We start from the raw sequence: 16,211 nt of genomic DNA on the forward strand, positions 1-16,211 counted from the left end.
GAGCTGAAGTAGCTTGGACCTTAAGATGGTAGAAGCTGCCACATTCCTGATTTTATACTCTATGGACTACTGTTAAGAGATTTAACAATCTGAAGAGGGTCTTTGGCCATTCCTAGCTCCTGTGATGATTCCTTTGGTTCCTTTAAACTCTTCCAGGATTAGGTAGCTATGGGCAGACAGCCTCTGCACAGGAGCAGAGTGATGTCCATTATGCCCTCACATAGGTGGGAAGGTGAGCAAGGTGAGGTTGCTAACTCCACCAGCCTATTTCTTGAATCTTAGCAAGCCTCTTTCTGTGCTGCTTCAGGCAGGAGACTCCACATTTATCCTTAATGACCCTCCTTGAATCCACCAACTCTTCCCTATCTCCCACCTAATGAGAAGTGTTCAGCTCCCTGCTGCACAGTGTCTGCCAATGGGGATCAATTCAGAGAGAGCAGCTTTAGTTTTGTTAGAAAAGTGCCAAAGGGGACACATTAAGTTGATCAAAAGAGTTGTCAAGCAGTGCAGCCATGACACACTTCTTAGCCTTCTCCCCATCTACCCTAACCCCCACAGCCAGTTAGTAGTCTAGCATCATTTGCTTTTTGTAGGATCTACTATAGCTACGAACATCTCCAGTAGCTCTAACCCACTATCTCTAGACCTGTTGTTGACAATTTGGTGGAAAATGTATTTGGCATATGGAACTTTACTTAGGATTTTTAAGAACACATCAGTTATGTTGGTTGAATATTTGTAGATACTTCTTTCTCTCTCAGTCTCTCTTTTGTTTTGGTAAGAACATTGAAATTCTACTTTCTCAGCAAATATCAATTATATAATACTATAGTCATCACATTTTACATTGTATCTTCAGATCTTTTTCTTCCAAAGATTTTATTTATTTGAGAGAGAGAAAGCACCAGCAGGTTTGGGGGAGGGGCAGAGGGAGAGGAAGAAGCAGACTTTTTCCAGGGAACCCAGCATGGGGCTCGATCTTAGGACTCTGCGATCATGACTTGAGCTGAAAGCAGACGCTTAACCAACTGAGCCACTCAGGTGCCGGTCTTACTCATCTTATACCTGAAAGTTTGTACCATTTTACCAATTTCTCCATATTTCCCTCACCTCCCAGCCCCTGACAACCAAACCACTTTTCTACTCTCTGTTTCTATGAGTTTGACTTTTTTTTTTAGATGCCACATGTGATACCATAGAGTATTTATTTTTCTTTGTTTGGCTTATTTCACTTAGCATAGTGCCCTCGGGGCCCATCCATGTTGTCACAAATGGCAGGACTGCCTGCTTTCTCATGGCTGCATAATATTCCATTATATGTATAAAAAACATTTTCTTTATCCATCAATCCATGGATGGACACCTCATAGGTTGTTTCCTATAGGACAACCTCATAGGTTGTTTCCTTTATCTTGGCTTTTGTTAATAGTGTTGCAGTGAACACAGGAGTACAGATTTCTCTTTAATATCCTGTTTTCATTTTATTTGGATATATACCTAGAAGTGGGATTGCTGGATCATATGGTAGTTATAGTTTGAATATTTTAAGGAACCTTCCTACTGTTTCCATAGTGGCAATACCAATTTATATTCCCACCAACAGTGCACAAGTGTTCTCTTTTCTCCGCATATTTACCAACACTTGCTATCTCTTGTCTTTTTGATAATAGCAGGTGTGAGGCGATCTCATTGAGGTTTGATTTGCATTTCCAGATTAGTGATGCTGAGCACCTTTTCTTGTAACCTGTTGGCCATTTAGAAAAATGTCTATTCAGGTCCCCATTTTTAAATCAGATTGTTTTTTTCCTATGGAGTTGTATGAGTTTTTTTTATATATTTTGGATATTAACCCCTTATCGGATATGATTTACAAATACTTTTTCTCATTCAGTAAGTTGCCTTTTTATTTTGTTGGTTTTCTTTGCTGTGCAGAAGCTTTTTCTTTTTCTTTTTTCTTTTTAAAGATTTTATTAATTTATTTGACAGATTTTATTTATTTATTTGACAGAGAGAGACACAGTGAGAAAGGAAACACAAGCGGGGGGAGTGGGAGAGGAAGAAGCAGGCCTTCCGCTGAGCAGGGAGCCCGACGCGGGGCTCGATCCCAGGACCCCGGGATCATGACCTGAGCCGAAGGCAGACGCTTAACTGACTGAGCCACCCAGGCGCCCCTCTTTTTCTTTTGATGTAGTCCCACTTGTTTATTTTTGGGTTTGTTGCCTTTGCTTTTGGTCACACTCAAAAAATCCAAGGACAATGTCAAGGAGCTTACTGTCTATATTTTCTTCTAGGAGTTTTGTGGTTTCAGGTCTTAACATTCAAGTCTTCAATCCGTTTTGAGTTGATTTTTTGTGTATGGTGTAAGATAGAGGTCCAGTTTTTGCATATGGCTCTACAGTTTTCCTCATACCATTTCTTGAAGAGAATATCCCTTCCCCAGTGTATGTTCTTGACTCCTTTGTCATAAATTTGTTAACCATGTATGTGTGGGTTTATTTCTGGGCTCCCTGTTCTATTCCATTGATCTATGTGTGTGTTTTTATGCCAATATCATACAGTTTTTATTACTACAGTTTTGTGATACAGTTTGAAATCAGGTAATGTGATGCCTCCAACTTTGTTCTTTCTCAAGACCTTTTGGCTATTCAGTGCCTTTTGTGGTTCCATACAAGTTTTAGGATTGTTTGCTCCATTTCTGTGAAAAATGCCATTGGAATTTTGATAGGGATTACATTGAATCTGTAGATTGCTTTAGGCTTTGGAACTTTTTTTTTTTTTTAAAGATTTATTTATTTATTTTGAGAGAGTGAGAATGAGAGAGAGAGAGAGAGTACATGAGAGGGGGGAGGGTTAGAGGGAGAAGCAGGCTCCTCGCTGAGCAGGGAGCCCGATGCAGGACTCGATCCTGGGACTCCAGGATCATGACCTGAGCCGAAGGCAGTCGCTTAACCAACTGAGCCACCCAGGCGCCCTAGGCTTTGGAACTTTTTAACAATACTAATTCTTTCAGCTCATGAGCATGGACTATCTTTCCATTTAATTGTGTCTTCTTCACTTCATTAATATGTTACAGTTTTCAGTTTATTTATTTTAAAATTTATCTCTTGGTGAAGACATTAAATATCTACTCTTTTGTAGATATTTAATTGGTAGATATGAAACAAGTATAGATACTTAATTAGAAGATGTTGCATCCCATAATTATTCTCTAAAGAATGTTGGAAGTAAATCAGATCATGTCATTTCCCTGTTTAGAATCTGTCAATAGTTTCCTATCATACATAGGATACGGTTAAGAACTCCTTACCCTGGCTTATGAGCCCTCCATCAATGCTTTTCAACCTTGGTTGCCTACTAGAATCACCCAAGGAACTCTGAAAAACTTCCAGTGTCCAGGCCCTATCACCAGGCGGTGAAGTAGTTGGTCGGAGTGAAACCCAGACTTCAGTATTTTTCCAAAAGCTACTTGGTAGTTCTAACAGGCAGCCAAGGTTGAGAACCATTGTCCATGCCTGCCTCTCCGGGCTTCTCTTTCCCTGCTGGACCCTCTGCTAATTATGCTTTAGCCTCACTGGCTACTTTCAGTCCCTTAAACCTGTCTAGCTGCTTCTCCTTCAGGGCTTTTGCACAGGCTTTTGCCTCAGCCTCAAATACTCTCACCCCTGATCTTCACATGGCCTCTCGTCTGTCAAATTGCAACTTAAATATATTTAGAGAAAGCATCCTTGACCCACCAAGTCATTTGCTATCACATTACCTGATATTTTCTGTAGAGCACTGACCCCCTACGTGATCTTTTTTCTTAGTCGTGTCTCCTCCCTCCCTTCCTTCCTTCTCATCCTCTCTCCCCTTTCCTATGTCTATTTTTGTTCTCTTCCCCCTGGAATGTAAGGACCATGTTTATCTGTTCCACTGCTGTACCCTCAGCTCCTGGAACAGTGACTTGCATGTAGTAAGCAGTCAATATATGAAGGAGTGGATAAATAATTTTGAAAAATATACATTATTTTTAAAGGACCAGATCAAATCTGACCTTTGTCAGCTTTTCTTTACTAATCCCTGCTTGTTTCCCTATTATCTTTAAATCCTAAAACAAGGGGCACCCTGGGTGGCTCAGTAGTTAAGCGTCTGCCTTCAGCTCAGGTCATGATCCCAGGGTCCTGGGATCAAGCCCCGCATTGGGCTCCCTGCTCAGTGGGAAGCCTACTTCTCCCTCTCCCACTCCCCTTGGTTGTGTTCCCTCTCTTGCTGTGTCCCTCTCTGTCAAATAAATAAATAAAATCTTAAAAAAAAAATAAATCCTAAAACAAGAATTTCTTCTGTCTTATAGCATTGTCACATGACTTCTATTAATGTCTTGAACTATTAACTTATTGTTAAATTTAAATTTTAATATATTTGTATGTTTTTCTTCATTTGGTTCTGATTCAGCTGTTATTTAGCAAATACCCACTAGGTGCCAGACATCTCATTTAATTCTAAAGTTGTTTTCCTCACATCATCCATTTATCGCATTATAAGGAGGTGGCAGATTTGGAATTGAAACTCTGCTTTCCTCATACTGTACTTGCTGCTTCCACGTTGGCTGACCAGAAGGGGTTTGAGCATGGCTAAATGAGGCCAAATGCCATATCTGTTTCAGGTGTCTTTACTGAATACCATAGTACTTACAACAACCTTGCTTTTATATCTTGTTCCTTGCTTTTAAAAAACTAATTTAATGTAAAGCAAATATTCCAAATATTTAAGCTAGAATTGATTGCAGCTTTCCCACATGTTCTAGCAGAGTCATACACTTGTGATAAAATGCAGCAGAGTTTGCCGTACCATTTGAGTAAAATGTGGTTCTTCAGTTTGTGTGTTGTTGGGGTTCTGCTCAGTAATGTCTCTGCCTTTTACTTTACTTTTGGAAAGTTTTTTCACCCTCTTTCGTAGACTACATTGTCCATGAACATTTCTGCACAAGCTTTAATAAGTTGGCTTATTCTTAAAATATTATTATCCTTAGGTTGTGGTTTGTTGTGGGCAATAGAACCCATCCTGGCTATCTAATACTGAGAGGGACTTATCACTGGGTATTAGGTAGCTTACAGAATTTCTGGGAGAGACAGGGAACAGTGTTTAGATTTTACCCAGTTAAGAATGACAGAGCAGGAGTGCTTCAGCCATAGCTTTCTAGGAGAACAGGTCCCCTGGAGCTGGTTGCCACCTCCCTCTCATTGCTCGCCGCCACTTTTTTCAGTTCCCAGTTGTGTATATATGTGAGAATGCTAGTAGAACCTGGGTCACCTACAGAACTTTAGTTGCAAAGCATCTAAGAAACAATGTTTCTCACTTTTTAGCCTCTGTAATAGAGGAAGATTAGAAGGGTATTTGATTAGGTATCTTCATTGAATACATATGACATTTGTACATATACTGACCTTGACTTATGTTTTATTTTGCAACTTTATTAAGATGTTCTTTTGTTGGATCAGTTGTTAGTAAGACAGGGGGTTTGACTTCTGGTTAGCTTTGGTCAGAAGAATTTTGTTCTGTGTTCATAGAATAACTGTTTAAGCAGAGCAGATCATCTTGAAGAGGTCCCACTGGTTATAATGAAGAGAGCTATAGATGATTCAAAATCAGCTGCTTCCCATCCATAGAAGAGTCATTTAAAACAATCATGGTAGGCTTATGTATACATCATTGTATACATAAAGGAAGCATTTATTATACATGTGACAAGTTAAAAATAGGTCTTTAAGAGAAGAACTTGGGGGAGAAACATGGAAAAGTTTACAGATAATTTTACAATATGTAAAATGAGAGGCTTCTTTAAGATCAAACATAAATGACACTGAGGAATTTGGCAGCATGCCTTCCATTCTGTTCACTGAGCATGCTTAGACTGTAAATAATGCTTCATTTCTATTTGGGGACCTAACAATTATTAACATTCTGTGTTTATACAATATTTATGCAGTATTCTGCCACTAATAGGTATGGACATAATTAATCCCTTATTGCAAAATTGATGGCTTACATCATCTAGCCTTGGTGTATTCTTTGTTTCACTTAAGTCTGAGATTTTCTTAATATTTATACTCTACTGGCAGGATATTTTTTAGCAGGGTATTTTTGCTTATTTGAGCGAAACTTACTTGAGATCGACCTGGAAAGCCCATAGAATTACATCTAGTTTTCATTGGGAGAAAAAAATCATTAATAATACTTAGCCCAGTCAAAAAAAATTTGAGTGCCCACAGTGTATATTTTTGATTCAGAAATAAGAAAGTGAAGAATCATGTCCACCTAGAGATATAATTACTCTTACCTAAAGCTCTTTATTTTAATCTTTTACGCATGTATACAAAGATATTTTTAAACAACAATGGAGACTAGCTGTGTTTGGGGGCATTTTGGAGAGCTGTAACACCGTAGTCACTACTTGCTCACTCTTCTTAAAGAACTTGATTAAGAAACTGGCGTTTGTGGAGGGCAACCTGAGAGGTGTGCCATTGGTACATTCCTATATTAACTCTCCAGTGTATCCATGTACTGATTCTTCCAAGCTAGTTCCTTCACTGTGGAATTTCTTTTACTGAAATTTGTTGCTGTATTTATTGTAATAATATTTTTGAGGCCAACCCACATCCTCTGCTTATTAGTTATGTGTCCTTGTTTGGGTAAGCTAACCCCTTCATACCTCGGTTATCTCATCTGTAGGATGAAGGCAGTAATTGTACTTATCTCTTAAGGTTATAAGGATTACATGAATTAATTTATGTAGAGTACTTGACACCTAGTAAGCTCTCCATAAGTATTAGTGGCTGTAATTATCATTACTTCTGTTTTTAACTCCTTAACACACTGTACTTTATATGATGACCTGACCCATGGAACAAATTTTTCTCTATCTCATCATTAAAAATTATGGTGCTGCTTCTTTTTTTGGTGTCAATGCTGTGCTTATTATGACTTATATAACTTGTTTTATGTCACTCTTTTTTGTGTGTTACATAGTAAAAAGATTAGATTCACATTTTAAATTCTTCTTATAATACGTGTTTTATGTATTATCTTTACCTTTCTTCATTTCATCTTCCCTTGGTTAGTTTACTTTATCCACTTATTTCAAATCGTATAATGTTATACTATACATATTTTTGCAAGCCAACTCAAATACTTCCTGAAATTCTTCTGGGTTCAAATATGTAGTGGAAAAGTGTATGTTTAATCTAATTAAGGTCAAATTCTTAATAGATTTTGATATCCTCCATTTACTATAGTAATATAAATTGTCCACAAGAAAAATTATATATGCTTTATGCTGTAAAATTTTACTGTCTTATCAATATTCATATTTAAAGAGATGTAGTTCAAATTTCTTTATATGCTAAAAACTCACTATAATATTTTCATTTATCTTTCTGAATGATATTATGCTTTGGAAAACTAATTCTAGCCTTATTCTAGCCCCTTGACCCGCACGATGCTTATTGAACTTATCTCATCAAACTAATGACTTAACATCCAGGTTTCTCAAGGAAATGTCAGAAAAATTAGCATATGTGATTCAAAGGTACTAAAAACCTGTAAGGTATATAATTACTTTAGGCTCAGATCTATGTTTTCTGATATATTTCATGCAGCCATGCTTCTCACTTTAATAGGACTTTTTTTTTTTCAGTAGGGTTTCTCCATTGCAAATCAAAAGAGCAAAATTACAAAAAAGAAAAAAAAAAGAAAATAAAAGAGCAAAATTCCAAATGTCACTGAATCTTAAGAGATCTTAAGTGAATCTTAAGTGGATGTTTTCCAGGGATCTGAATGAGAAGGTGAGGTGTTCAAGGTTAGACAATGGTAGTGCTAAAGGAACTTGGTTTCATGTCCTGTTGTTTTAAAATATTTAAGGAAATACAGAAAGAGGAAATGGTTCAGGCTCTATGATATCATTAGTACTATTTTTATTCTCTTAAGTTCAGAAGTTTCAGGGATAAGAAAAATATGTGCAAAAATTGGGACATTCATCATTTTTTATTTTTTATTTTTTAAAGATTTTATTTATTTATTTGAGAGAGAGAGAATGAGAGATAGAGAGCACGAGAGGGAGGAGGGTCAGAGGGAGAAGCAGACTCCCCGCCAAGCAGGGAGCCCGATGTGGACTCGATCCTGGGACTCCAGGATCATGACCTGAGCCGAAGGCAGTCGCTTAACCAACTGAGCCACCCAGGCACCCCCATCGTTTTTTATTTTTATTAGTGTACTTTCATAATAAACATATGGAGTAAGCACACTCTTTTTTTTTAATTTTGCTCCTCCACTTGCTTTAGGGGTGCAAGTGTAGGCAGGAAGAATAAAGAAATGATATGTGTTTTTTTTTTTAAGATTTTATTTATTTATTAGAGAGAGAGCATATGAGGGGGGGAGGGTCAGAGGGAGAAGCAGACTCCTTGCTGAGCAGGGAGCCCGATGCGGGACTCGATCCCGGGACTCCAGGATCATGACCTGAGCTGAAGGCAGTCGCTTAACCAACTGAGCCACCCAGGCGCCCAAGAAATGATATGTTTTTAACAATTTCATGATACAGTATATGTTTAAATACCAATATTACAACAATTTCACAGTACTAAAATCCAAATATTCTATAGATGGAGATGCTGTTACTCTATTTTAAAGATTAGCTTATTATTGAAATTAATTCATATCACTGACTCAGACAATGCTGAAAAAATTCTGTCAATAATTAGATTTGATTAGGTTCAGTTGCACAGAAGTTCAGTTTTATTTTTGGTGTTCTTCACTCTCACACAATCAAAAATAATTTCTGATTTTAATCAATATTATGGAAAGTGGGGGCAATTGTCTCCTTAAGGAAAAGCTGGAATCTTCATCTTTTCTCCCCATACAGGTATTTAATTATGAAAACTAGCAGCTTGTGTTAAAAGGAATGCTTTTTTCTTTCTCTAAGGAGGGTTTTTATTTTAATGTGAAGACATCCTAGAAGTGAAGAATGACTCTTTTTTACCATGAGAGTATGAAAGAGTTTAGGTGGTAAAACTGGACTGAACTAGTCTTATAAGAAATGCCAAGTGTTTTCCATTTTTTATTCCTGTGAGGATTGAAGAAAGGGAGAACATTTCTGCTCTATAGCTGTAGTTGTCCTTAGCAGCTCTGAGCTCTGTTGATCTGTTAGTCATTGTTGTGTAGCAACAAATAATCATGCTTTACTTCAGTCAGAATAAGGGAATCTCTAACTGCCAGGTTGTAGAAGAGTCGTCCTGTGTCCTGGTTGTCTTTCTCATCATCTTTACTGGTAAATATTTACTCATTTGGATGAGGCAACTATTGTGGACAGTGTGTGCATTAACAAGATATGAAAGAATTTTGGAATCATCATCCAGTGAAGTAGTGCTTTCTCATAGCGTGCGTTAGAATGGTGATTCAGGATGTCTTGGTATGGGAGTAAGGAATTTTCTCTGTTGACATTTTTAAAAAAGGTTACCAGTTGCTAGCCTCAGCTCCTTGTGAGTCTGAACCTCTCATGCCAGAGTCACATTCCTCATCTTCTTTTCCTGGGCCCACGCAAAAGACTCCAGAGCTAAAGTGGGTCAGGATACCATATATTTTCAGTGTGAAGCTGGCATTTTCAAAATCAGCACCCATTCATTTCTTTAAAAATACAGTATCAATGGGATGCTTTCTTCATGTTACCTCCTCTCTGAATACCAATAGGAATACTTGAAGGAAACAAGGCTTACTCTTCCCTCCTTTCTCCATTTTTTTTCACCTTTTAATTTATACTATTTTGTTATACATCTCATATATCCTCATGTAATCTCATAATTCCTACTAGAATAAGAGAGGGGTATAAACAAATAGGATGAGACCAAACTTCACATTGAGTTAACGTTTCTTTTTTAAAGTAGTATTTCCCATCTAGGGGACATTTAATTTATCATCTGTGTAATTAATGTCTAATAAAATCCAGGTGGTAAGCACCATCTTGGGTCTATTGAATCCAGATCTTGGGGTGATGGAGCCTATGCTAATGTATTTTCCAAAAGTTCCCCCAGCTATTTCTGGTATATATATATCTTTGATTTAGAACTACTGTGTTAAAGCATGTTTTCTGTTTGCTTTATTCTCTAGAACAATATATGATGTAACTCTATAGTGAATATTTTTCTGAAATAATTACTACCAAGAGTTTTCTTTAAATTTACCTGTTTTTGTATTAATTTAAAAAAGATTTGTGTGTGTGTATTTGGTTGTTTTTCATAATTATGAAAATGACCCACAAACATTTATTTTGATTTGTCAAACTATTTTTCTTACACAGGGATTCCTTTCCTGTTCTTTTTTTTTATAAAGATTTTATTTATTTATTTGAGAGAGAGAGAGCAGGAGCAGGGGGAGTGGCACAAGGCAAGGGAGAAGTAGATTCCCCGCTGACCAGGGAGCCCAAGGTGGGGCTTGATCCCAGGACCCCAGGATCATGACCTAAGCCGAAGGCAGAGGCTTAACCAGCTGAGCCACCCAGGTGCCCCTCTTTTCCTGTTCTTACATTGCATACCCATGAATAGGAATGAGCTCATTCTCACCATAAACCATCTTAGTAAACACTGATGATGGTGCTCAATTTAGTATTGCAACTATCATTGGCAGCTTAGAATGCCATGTTCATGTAGTTTGCATAGAATTTAAAGTTCATAGTTTAAAAATTAAAATTAATGAATTAAGCCAAATTTTGATAATGTGTCAAAGCCAGACTTTTAGGGCTATGGGGATCTGGTGAGTCTGAATGTTACTATTCTCAAGTGTCTTTATGATTCAGTATAAGCCTATTCATACTTCCTAAGTCAGTACTTTTTTGATAGTGAGAAAATTGAAATAATTAAGACATATTTTAATCTTGGTTTCAGTGTAGATCTGTTGCCATTGTGAATATAAGCAAATTTTTTAGTTTTCTGTCTTCTTAAAACTGCAGTTGGATATCAAAGAATTTACAAAAGACTAAAGTTTTGAATAAAATTGATTGTAGAAGTTGAAATTTTGTTTGATATAAGTTGCCCAAAAGTTATCTGAAGCTGATAACAGAAAACAAACTATTGTCTTCATCATTAATACATGTAAGAAAAAGTTGTTGATATTATATGGCACCCCAAATTTTAAAAAATGGACATTTTATGCCACTGCTATTAATAGTTTGCTTAAATCTGTCACACTGTTTTAGCGCTAGTGCATTGTGTTTGTGCTTTAAAAAATTGCTTATGGGGCTTCTGGATGCCTCAGTCGATTAAGTGTCTGCCTTTGCTCAGGTCATGATCCTAGGGACCTGGGATTGAGTCCCGCGGTGGGCTCCCTCCCCCACTTCCCCTGCTTGTGTTCTCTCTCTCTGTCAAATAAATAAATAAAATCTTTTTTAAAAATTGCTTATAACTGCCATGCTATTGTTTGTCAATTCCTGTACCTCATCTGATGATTATCCTCCTCAGTTTCCTCCATTTTCAAACCTCTTTAAATAGACTGAGTCACCGTGATGGGTCCCTAGCATGGCCTTTCAGGAGAACTCAGCTGCAAGAAAATGGCTCAGGACTGAAAAGCATCTCTTCCCATTGAGTTTGTATGGCCTCTAATTCTTAAAGGAATCCACACATTTTGGTCCCCGTAAAAATAAAGCTGATTGAATTAAATTTCATTACAATCAAGTGGCAGTGACTGCCATCATCTGTATAGATATCAAATGAATATTTTAAGGGAGGGGGAAAATGCTAAATAAAAAAGAAGGGGGGCAGAAAAGCCCTCACTCTGACTATAGTATGTGGATGAGTAACATGAAAAACTTCAAATGACCAAGAAAAGCTTTTGAATGTTTTTCTTTTTAGTGGATTGGAGAAGATGACTTACCAGCTATTACATGGAATGTTACGTTCAGAGTGGTAACTATAAAGCTAAATAAGCTTCCATCCATCTCTTAAAAATTAATCCTGCATTTTCTTTGGTGGGTGGTGGGGCTTGGTTTCAGGATATGACTGCACGTGACCTGCTACAGCAGAGATACACTCTTCCCAACGGAGACACTGCGTGGCGGTCCTCACCCCTTGTGAACGCTGCTCTGGAAGGAAAGCTTGTCCTCTTGGATGGCATCCACCGGGTCAATGTGGGCACACTTGCTGTGTTGCAAAGGTTTGTATGAGTCACACACACACATACAAACACTCCGTGTAAACAGTAGACATAGAACTCTGTCATCGTCTTTTTTAAACTGGGTCCTGTAGATCGTGAGAAACTTACTTCTGTATACAGCCAGAATAGCAGAGATTTTTATCGTTGTGAACACAGGACAGTAAAACTTCCAATACTGAACGTTTTGGGAAAAAAACAATGCCATGGCAAAATTCTGTGGGTAAGAGTTGAAAAAAGAAAACTTTTAGGTAAAAATTTTGAAAGACTTCATATGTGCTTATTGATATGTACACTAAGTCATGCGGCTCATGTTTCTTACAATCTGTTAGTCACAGCATCACTGTTTACAAACACCTTATGAATCATAGATCTAAATTATTGGTTAATTCTGTTGGAATTTTTTTGAGGGAGAAAGTATGATTCCTTATATAAAATGTGTAATGGAGGGGCGCCTGGGTGGCTCAGTCATTTAAGCGTCTGCCTTCAGCTCAGATCATGATCCCAGGGTCCTGGGATCGAGCCCCACATCAGGCTCCCTGCTCAGCAGGGAGCCTGCTTCTCCCTCTCTTTCAGTCCCTTCCCCTCCACTCATGCTCTCTCTATCTAATAAATAAATAAAATCTTTAAAAAAATGAAATGTGTAATGGATGTTTGATGATATTTTATATAGACTAAACTCACTTTGTGTTTACAAACTCGAACATTGTGTAACTGTTGTTTCCTTATTTCAGTTTGGGTGGGGAAAACATTCCTAATTAACTTCTCTAGAATGTAATGTTAAGAGAAAATTTCATGTGTAACTTTCATGGAAAGTATTTCCATCCTGTGTCATTTTGGAAGATTAATGATACCAATTTTTTATTTGTTCTGTCTTGATTCTGTCACCTCTAGACGTTTGCTTTCTAACTGGAATAATCCATTTTCCCAATCAGCTATTCAGAGTTTCTTGTCTTTGACAAGATGCAGATACTGAGTATAATTAAAAATTCCAAAAACATTGTGTTAATCCTGATTAGACTTGGGAACATTTGAAAATAATAACCACAAATTTTTAGTGATTTGCCATAAATATTCCATAGATTTAGGGTAGTTTTTTCTTCTAAACAGATAAATACAGATACAACCAGAAATCATCCTTATTGCTCCCCTTTTCTCGGTTACCTCTTGCCTGCTCGGCCAGGCACTTGGGAAAGGGGGCAGCTGTCATTAACTGACTCCTTACTTTCTGCAGGGCATTGTGCCTGGCCAGTGCTTCTCAGGCTCTCAGCCCTGGTATCACCTTGTGCGGGTAGAGCTTAACAATTACTGATGCCTGAGTTCCGCGTCCCCAAATTCAGATATAAGTGATCCAGGGTGAGGCCTGAACATCAGCCTTTTTAAACCCTTCCCAGAAGGTTCTAATGTGCTGCCAAGATTGAGAACCAACTATAGTAAGCATCTGCCTTGCATTAGATGTTTAATTTTCACAGCAGTACTATGAGGTTGGTATGAGTGCCCTGGTTTTATAACAGAGAAAAGTTTAGAGAGATGGAGGAGTAGTGCTCCCCCCTGCCTCAATCATTTCAGCTGATAAGGTACAGAGCTGAATTTGAACACAGATCTGACTTCTCCACTGCCCATGCTCCTAACCCCTGCATTATGCAGTTTCCCCTCACCTCAGTGCTTGCCGAGTGGAGGTCGTGGGGCAACTGTGATGTGGGCATCTGGAGACTTGAGCAGTTGGTGTAAAATCTAGCAGTAGTGCTTTTCAACCCCAGCAACATCTGGAAGATGATGCTGTTTGTGCTGTGGACTGTTAGGTCACCATCAGAGTTGGTATATGAAATAGCACCAGTTATTTCATTATACAGATTTTTGATGTTTTAAATCCTGTAATTCCAAAGACAGAAATATGTGGATAATACTGTCCCTTAAAGAGTTACATTAGACTCTGAGTATGTACCACCTGCCTTGTTCATTAATACGCACCTCATGGTTATCCTCAGTCACCCGTTCCGCTGCTGCTTTTCATCTCCTTCCTCCGTTCCCTTTCCAGCCCCTCCTCCTCATCCTTCTCCCCCCGGCTCCACTGTCCGCATCCAGTAACCATGGCTACTGCTCTCCAGTACAGAAACCAATAGTTTTGCCAAGTATAATAGCACTAGCCAACTTGAAATTGCAAAAGGTGCATCTAACGAAATTGTTAGACTCAATCGTCCACAATAATAAACAGGATTAAAATGTTAACCGATTCCACCTCCAGTGACTTAAACGTTCAAAACCGATGAAGTTGTTCCCTGACTTTCCTCTGTCCCTTAGGTTGATCCACGACCGGGAGCTAAGCCTCTATGACGGCTCTAGGATGCTGAGAGAAGACAGGTATATGCGCTTAAAGGAAGAGTTGCAACTGTCTGATGAGCAGCTACGGCAGAGGTAATGTTGGGCTCCCTGCTCTCATTCTTGTGGTCACTTGTGCTGTCTTGTTATTCTTCTGAACCTAGGGTCAAGCCAAGCTAACTTCGAATCCCTTAATAATTTGGTATCCTGAGCATGCTCATAATCTGGCATTTCCTACAACTTGAGCTTGCTATCCAAGATGTGCTCTGCACTCTCAGCCTTACTTTCACATACATGTTTCAACACTTCATAAGAACATTAGCTCTGAGAAGGTAATCCCCCCCCCCCCCCCGTTGCTGTAGCAACCCAGTTTTGGCCCCATACTTTGTATCCCTTCGGCAGGGGGCGGGGGGAAGCCTCATAATTTACTGGGCCCTCCATCCTAGGAAGCAGTCAGTTATTATGGAGGTAAGCCACCTGATGCAGGATTACCCTTTGTGGCTTACATATTCCTCCCAGAAATGTCCAAACCAAATGCTTGGATCCTGGATTAGGAAATCAAATGGAAACAGCTAGAAAAGATACTTTGGGACAATTGGGAAAGTTTAAATGTGGATAGCTTTTTGAAGACTTTTTATGAAAAATACCAGTTCACTGTCATCTGTCCTCAGACACTTTCGCATTTCCCAAAGCCCAGAGACGGCTCCTTTCAACTTCGAGCTGTTTTTTTTTTTTTCCCCAGGTACTTACCTCCGTATCACTAAATAATAGACTTTTTTTTTTAAGAATAGTTGACATAAAATGCCACATTAGTTTCAAGTGTTCAACATAGTGATTCAACAAGTTTATACATTATGCTATGCTCACCACAAGTGTAGCTACCCTGTCCTGTCCCCATACATCACTACTGCAATATCGTAATATGCTTTTATTGGTATTTCTTGGTTTATTTTTCAGTGTTAGGCATTATTGATTGATTTCTTCCTATGGAAAATTAAGGTTTAGCTCTTTTTACAACTTCTCTTCCCACTACATATACATCCTTCCCATCTCTCATTCTTCCTAAGTAGTTTTGGAATAATTTTCTTTGGAACCTCACTCAACATCTGCATGATTATCACAGCATAAGGACTTTTTACAACAGCTGAGTCATTTGGTAAACTACAGTTGTTTTTCCTTTCTTGCATACGTTTTGTTTTTCCTAAAGTTAATGAATGCATACATATGAAGAGAGTCAGATACAGAGATAAATAATTACAATGCAGCTTTTAAATGTTAGAACAGAGATCTCTGCAATAATTCTATGGGAACACAGAAGAGGAAGTGACCCTGTTTTCTATGTATTTATCACTTTTTCATCCCAGACGCTTCCCCTCTTATATAAATCTCCTCTCAGCATGTTGAGGCACAGGAGGCTTTTATCAGTTTCATCTTTGTCCCATAGTGCATTCTGACAGCCCTGATCTGGACCTGCTGCCCTTCATACTTGTAGCTCACATGTCATGATAGATCTCTGTCCACTCCCACTTTCCCATTTCCTCTGGTCTCTGTGCAACTTTCATCAGTTAGATATTGAACCTCCTGGGCTGGCCTTCTAATTTTCTGTTCTTTCTTACGATCTGTCAGTTTGTCAGGTCTTTGCTGACTTCTCGGAGGCAAGATGTCCAACAGTTGATTCTCCTCCGTCTGAAATATTTCTACCAGTTGAAAGTCAGATTCCTTTC

General features: G+C 38.3%; 1 protein-coding gene across 3 annotated transcripts in view; it reads left to right on the top strand.

The window, feature by feature from the left end:
• The window catches only part of VWA8 (von Willebrand factor A domain containing 8), a 338,064-nt gene that overhangs the window by 94,151 nt on the left and 227,702 nt on the right, over positions 1-16,211 (top strand). For all 3 annotated transcript variants that reach the window (XR_003609736.2, XM_028105773.2, XM_028105791.2), the window contains exons 13-14: positions 12,011-12,171; positions 14,470-14,583. Coding sequence is in view for 2 of the 3 variants with exons in the window: in XM_028105773.2 (XP_027961574.2) it covers positions 12,011-12,171; positions 14,470-14,583 (275 nt within the window). In the remaining variant the exon portion in view is untranslated. The remainder of the gene's footprint in view (positions 1-12,010; positions 12,172-14,469; positions 14,584-16,211) is intronic.

This window comes from Eumetopias jubatus, unplaced genomic scaffold (genome assembly GCF_037043125.1).
Source record: "Eumetopias jubatus isolate StellerSeaLion01/CBP00866 unplaced genomic scaffold, mEumJub1_p1.0 scaffold_3, whole genome shotgun sequence".
In the NCBI taxonomy this organism is placed as follows: Eukaryota; Metazoa; Chordata; class Mammalia; order Carnivora; family Otariidae; genus Eumetopias; species Eumetopias jubatus.